The sequence below is a fragment of the Euprymna scolopes genome, chromosome 10, assembly GCF_053919585.1.
Source record: "Euprymna scolopes isolate OS-2025 chromosome 10, ASM5391958v1, whole genome shotgun sequence".
Taxonomy (NCBI): Eukaryota; Metazoa; Mollusca; class Cephalopoda; order Sepiida; family Sepiolidae; genus Euprymna; species Euprymna scolopes.
The window spans coordinates 59,421,152-59,428,052 of NC_136491.1; the positions used below are offsets into that span (position 1 = coordinate 59,421,152).

The following is a 6,901-nucleotide window of genomic DNA, read 5'->3' on the forward strand; positions in this document are numbered from 1 at the left end:
TGTCTAACTCTGTCCTGTGGGGAGGCATAGTAAATAGGTACAATAATCCTTATCATTTATTAACTAGATAGATTAGCATTTCAAGATAGTTTTGTTTATATTTGTTTTTATTATTTGTTTTGTTACTCAGGATGTTAGTGATAGAACTGACAAAGAAAAAGCTGAAACTTGTGAAGTTGTTCAGCGGTTGGAAATTGGCAGTGACCTTATTATCAAAGATGATTGGAAAAAACATATAACAAAAGAATTACAAGAAGGTAAGCAACTTTTGTTGATTTTTTGATTTTTTTTTTTACCAGTTAAATTTCTAACACAATGTTTTTTACTGCCACATTCTCACATGAAAATCGGATAAAAATTCAAAATGTTTGCTGTGAATTCTTCGAGGAGCAAAAATCACCTGGAAAAATTCAACCATAAAAAAATGGAATTCTTTAAAAGTCGATTTAAGTGATGAGATAATGGTATGTCTGCCACCTTTTCTTTTTGTTCTGGCATGTTTTTCTGTCTAAACAAATTCATTGCTTTAAGAGCTGATGTCGAACATTTGAAAATTTCAATCTGCCATTTGGATGTCCAATTACACACTCCTGTTTTTATTGTGTAAGAGAAGATCAAGTTGATCTTTCTCTTTTTTAAACAATGAATCCTTTAAATTTTGATCATTAAAAACAAACTAAAATACATGTTTACTTTAAAATGTTACTTTCTCCATGTTTGAATAATGGAATTGGTAGTCAGAAAATTGTTCGTCTTTTTCATACTTTTAAGTTTTTAAGAAAATTGTAAATTGGATTAAATATCAGTTGATTCAGTAGCATAAAAAGTTAAATTCTAAATCCTTTCAATCCATATGTCACAGCATACAACAATAATTGTATTTAATATTTTAACTAATATTTTAACTAAAATTGTTACATTTTAAATCCTGAATGAATTGGAATAAAAAACTTATCATTAAAGATGGATCCAGTTATTTCAGTTGGTCTTTTTTTCTTATCTGTATTTATAAGGAAAATCAAATATTTATTTGGCATTTCGTTAGATTTGTACCATTCTGCAAATCTATCATTTAGTCTAGCAATCGAGTTTAAATTAGCTGATTGTTGAACTTTTTTGTGGTTTTGTATCTTTATTAAACAGATATAGCATAAATATTTATATATCTACTTCTCATCTTAAATAGAACTGGCAGATTGAGTGACAAAGACGCATCTAATAAATATGACCTATTCTAAGATGATTGTTGTCTCATTGAAATCTGAAATCTTTATTTTGGTGATAAATTTCAAGTAACTATTCAGATGAAAGAATTTTGAGAACATTAACTCAACTTTGCATCTTACAATATTCTTTTACAAATCCTAAGAAAACTTTATCTTTTAACAAAGTTTAAGTCTATTAAATTCTATAGATTTAGCAGCAATGTATCTTATGTTTTTCATCCAGCCTATGTAGTGTCTGTTCTGTCCTTAGCAAGAGAAATCTTCATAGATTGAGATAATTTTTAGAAATAATTATTACTGGTCATTGCAGTGTTTAGCCACATGACACATTAAGCTCAATTTTTTTTGTCATATTTAATCAATGTGGGTAGACAAATAGAATGCATCATTTTATGTTTATTCAATTTGAGATTTGAACAGATTTTTATCAACAACAGTTGGGAGAAAATGCAATTAAAATATTAAATTTTTTTTTTGACAATCAATTTTTTAATTACTTGGTTTAATTGCAGATTTAAGAAAATTTCGAACGTATAATGGAAAATCTGTGAGAGATTTATTGCGAGCAATGCGGAATAAGGTAACATTTTTGACAAATTTATTTTTGTTTTTATTTCAGTATAAATAAAAAAAAAAATCAATGGAGAAACAAGTGAATGATTGAGTGATTTTTTTTTTTTTTTTTCCACTTTTTTCTCAGCTCATGTATCTGCTTGGTGGAAACAGATTTTATTTTTCGATTTTTCTATCAATTATTCCACTGAACAGATGTTTTAAAAGCCTACTATTATATGAAAGTAGGAGTTCAATCCCCCATGCTGTGCTATATGTTTATATCTTCAGTTCTTCTTCATAAATAAGTTTATAAGGTGAGTCCTGTTTGTCACAATCATAGGTGTCCGAATTCTTCCTTCAAAATAGCACCAGATATTGCCACTCTGTCATCATAATGCAATATTGGCTACAATTTTCTCTTTTGATCGCATTAAATTCAATCCAGAGATGAAGCCCATTCCAACATGTGGGTCTGTCCCACCTAGGCTTGAATATAGTCTGTTATTAAGACTATTTACAAAAAAAAAAAATTAAGCTACAAACAGTTCATATGGCTTCAGCATAGAATGACCTAACAAAAGTTGCAGTGCAATTAGAACAAAATGTTGATAAATGGATTTTTCAGATAAAAAAATGGTTTCTACTGATTTTCTTTGTCAATTCTAATAAATTACAATGTTAGCTTTCAAATTGTGCAGTCGAAATTGCCTGAATATTACTGAATTATTAAAAAAACAACTTGTGTTAACAGGTGAAAAATTGTGGCCATCTTGTTTTAATAAAATAATTCGAAACGGAAAATTATCTCCCTTTTGAACTCTCTTGTGTCATAAACAAATATGATTGTTTTCTTGAAATTCTATTTTCTTTAATAATTTTCTACCTTATCTATTTTCATAATTTTTGGATATAATCATCTTAAAAGTATGAGCAATACGTAGATACCATTTTTTTCATGCAAAATTCAGTATTTCGATTTCCAAAATTTCGTTCTGACAGTGTAGAAGCGCTAAAGTTGCCATACTGTAAAACCTAATCATTTTTTTCCCGACTTCTTCAGGAAATTTATTGTCCTGCTATACATTATCGCTGGACAATATATTTGTAGATAATCAAAATAAATTTAGCTGAATTGATTCTAATTTTGTAAATGTTATTTTATTCATACCTGTTCTCTTTTAGCATTGTATCAGTAAAACCGTTTTCCATTTTAAAAAGAATGTTTCATTAATTCTTTTTAGTTTCTACTCTTCCTTCAGCACGATCAGCAAAACCATGAGTTGATATTTCAAAAGAAAATCTTATTTGAAAGCACATAATTCTGTCCATGCTATCTTAATATGAAAATCATGAAATCTTTTCAGTTGTTCCATTTTTGACAATAAATTGTTTTTCTTGTGATTAATCACTAATTAAAGAAATCACCATGTTCATTGAACCAACTTTAAAGATTAAAAATCTGCCAAAAAGCATTTAATTTTCTTTCTTCTACTTCAGAAACATCATTACAGAGAATTGCCAGAGGCTGTACAACAATCGCTAGGTTCGATTCCTTCAGGTTTTGTTGAATACTTTACATCTCGTTTCCCTCGTCTTCTACTCCACACATATGAGTCTGCTCAATGCTGTAGCACAGAAAATACACTTTCTCAATATTACGATAACACTTAAAGGACAACAAGTGTGCGACAGCAGTCTGTGATCTTTAGCAAAAAAAGAAAAAAAAAGAATCGTCTCCTCCTCCTCCTCATCATCATCAAACATCACATTCTTTAACACAGATTTTATTACCTCTCTTTGATTCTATGGCTTTTATAATTTTAAAATGAAAATCAACTAAAACCTATCCAAATAAGACACATTTGAATGGTGTTCAGTCTTCTATATTGATCCATCAGAGAAAAAAGAAAAACATTGATTTTCTTTTTTATTGCAACATATTTATTAAGTTTAAAGTCTTTTGTTTTTTTATGTAAATTCTTTTTTGATGACCTATCAGAATTAATAGTGAATTTAATTAACAAAAATATCAATCTTCTCACACTATGCTTTCTATTCAGTAATTTTACTGCAAGCTTTATTTTTTTAAGGTGCAGGAAAATATTCCATTCTACAAAAATAAAGCACATATTTACCCTTCTTCTCCACATACCTCCAGACACTTTGTTCTCTGAAACATTTTTTTTTTAATATTTTCTTGCTGATAGGATAAATTTGATGAAAAAATTTTTCAACAATTTTTTTTTTAATTACTGTTGGTCAATTTGAATTGTCCAATGTGTTTTATAAAATTCTTTCAACTGAAATATATTTTTTTGAAGTCTCCTTTTTATGACAGCAATTTTTATTCATAACAAATATGTTGAATTGTAAAATCAATATTTTTATCAATTAGCCTAACAATTGCCAATGTAATATTTTAATAAAAGTATTACAATTCTATTTTAACTTCATACTCATTAACACAAAGTTGACATTTTCAAACTGACATTTCTGCATTTCTCAAAATAAATTTTGTGACTTTTAAATGTGTTTGCTGGTTGAAATCATTTTCCTTAATTAAGACCTCTCCAAATCAAAGTAAAAAGTTTCAATTGTACCATTGGAATATCTTATCCATTTTCATCCAAATGTTGGATTGAAATTGACTCTTGGTGCATATTGAAACAAAATTTTAATTAAATGTTTCATGCAGTTTACCTGCATTACTTTTCTGACAATTTTTATTCATCAGGGCCATTTTCTTTTCATTAATTTCTCAACTTTACTTTTAACTTTAAAAAATATAATTTTTAAAAAGTACCGCTAATAATAACATTTGATACTTTAAAAGATAAATTCGGATTTTATTTGAGTAAAAAAAAAATCAATTTTAAAAAATTGAGCAAGACACATTTTTATAAAAATCATGGATGAAAATGGAGATATAGCACAATTTTATGAAAACAAATTTTTTGATTATCAAAATGAGTTTAGAAAATTTTTCATTGAATTTCGTTTTTAATTTAAAATAATTTGCAAATTTGTCAATCATTTTATGGTATGAAATATTTTTGTTTTATCTGTATGGATTAATCAAAGTGATGTTAACTCTTCTTATTGAAGCAAAACAATGTATTGTTTGCCGTAAGTGATCTCATTTCAACTCTAATTTCCTCACATTTTTACTGAATTCTGCTAAAAACGAAGTTTCTCGTTCAAACTGTCCAAGATTTTTCATAACTTGACCCAATAAAACTGCTTTGAATGATGTTTGAGGCATAAACATTGAAAAAGTCAGTTTACTTTTCTTGAATTCATCAAACTTATTTGCTTACATTTGATGAATATTAATCTTTGTTTTGATTCTTGGCAAAATACCAAAATCAAAAGTAGATTGTTTTTTTCCAGAGGTGATATTTTAAAAATTCATTGTTTTTCATCAAGGTCATAATATTTTAACTAATGTTAAAACATTGCATTTGTGATTAAAATTTTATTTTTATGGATTATCACTCCCCTCCATTTCCATTACCGTTTCATATATTCTCTCCATTTGGTTTTACAATTTTTAATTTTGGAATGTACGCACAAGTGTATCCTCTCCTAAACGGATTTAACTAGGATTGTAATTTTAAGCAATTTCAAATTTGATGCAGATCTATATGGTTTGGCAGAAGTTAAACTTGGTGGATTTTTTTTTTGTTGTTTTTGAAGAGGATGTAGTATCTTCATTAGCAGAATAATGTATAATGTATTATCTTCATTAGCAAAATAGTTAAATTCTTTCTTCGTATTAGTGTTATAAAATATAATCAGCTGTAATTAAGTTTTATGTAAAACTTTCTTAGGCAGAATTAACCATCTCAGATTATTCGTCCTCAAAAACTGAATCTTTAACTTTTCAAATATTAATTTTTCATATAACGTGTATTGCTAGTTTTCAATAACATAAACAAATTAAATAATTAAATAAAAGTCAATTATTTGGGAAATTTTCTAAATTATTTTAAAAATCTTATTTTACTCATTTGCTTGTTCTTTTCACATTTTTATTTATATCTTTTTAATATTTTATGTTTTTATATGTACATAAGGATATTTAAAATAAGCAGACAAAATCTGATATTCAGAAATTTTGTGCTATTGAAAACATGGAAATCTAATATGTTCACTACTACATTCCTAAGCATCCTTATTATTAACACTGTTTTTTTTTACGAGTTCTCGTTATCAGATTTGTATGTTAGCCAAACATTTAAAAAATAAATATCAACTAAGTTTAGAAAAAACTTTCAATATTTTTAACAAAATTGAAAAATGATGAGATCAATTTTATAAGAAATATTCAAATAATATTTAATTATAATAATTGTAATTTTGTTCCATAAAAATTTCATGTTTCAACAAAACATTTGTTTTTTTGCCGTTTTGTGTAATTATAGGTGACTTATTTCTAAATTGAATAAGGACAATAAGTCAAGTATAAAAATGTATTTGCTAAAAGAAAAATCTTCAAAACCTGTTCATATTTTGATGGATGCAGTTTTAATGTAAGCAGCTACAATTTCATTGCCAGGTGTTTTTTTTTTTTTTTTTCACAAGAGAAGAATTGGACATTTTTTCAGCTGAATCTTTGCAAAATTTAATGTCTGAGAAAAATAAACTTTTTTAAATCACTATTTTTAAAACAAAAGTTTTCTTGTTTTTATTTTATTTGAATGTTTACAAACACAAATTGTTTAATTTTGGTAACTTTTATCTGCAAATAAAACAAAAAACATTAATAAACTTAAAACGGTTAACCATTTTAATAATTTTATCAATGCTCTTTCTGGCTCCAATTGAGTCGATTGAAAAATTGGACATTCACAGAACATGAACTAATCAGGGTTAGTTTTGAGTTGGTCAATGGATGGGGTCTACTTGAGACTGGAGTTATTGGCACAGAAAAAAATGTCTCTGCAGTCCACACACACACATATATATATACACACACACACCGACACACGGCTATGTGACTTATACGTTAATTTGATGCCGGGGACTTTGAGCTCCCCATAAGAGAGCATAATGAATTCTAGAGTATAAGAAAAACTAGAAAAACCACACACGGCATAGAGAAAAATAGAAAAAAAAAA

General features: G+C 27.1%; 1 protein-coding gene across 2 annotated transcripts in view; it reads left to right on the top strand.

Annotated features, from left to right (window-relative positions):
• LOC145285998 (serine/threonine-protein kinase/endoribonuclease IRE1-like) overlaps positions 1 to 4,309 on the top strand; it is a 266,385-nt gene extending 262,076 nt beyond the window's left edge. For both annotated transcript variants that reach the window (XM_080134591.1, XM_080134590.1), the window contains exons 20-22: positions 131 to 257; positions 1,739 to 1,806; positions 3,279 to 4,309. In XM_080134591.1, the coding sequence (XP_079990717.1) occupies positions 131 to 257; positions 1,739 to 1,806; positions 3,279 to 3,452 (369 nt within the window). In that variant the 3' untranslated portion in view covers positions 3,453 to 4,309. The remainder of the gene's footprint in view (positions 1 to 130; positions 258 to 1,738; positions 1,807 to 3,278) is intronic.
• Positions 4,310 to 6,901: the final 2,592 nt, after the last annotated feature.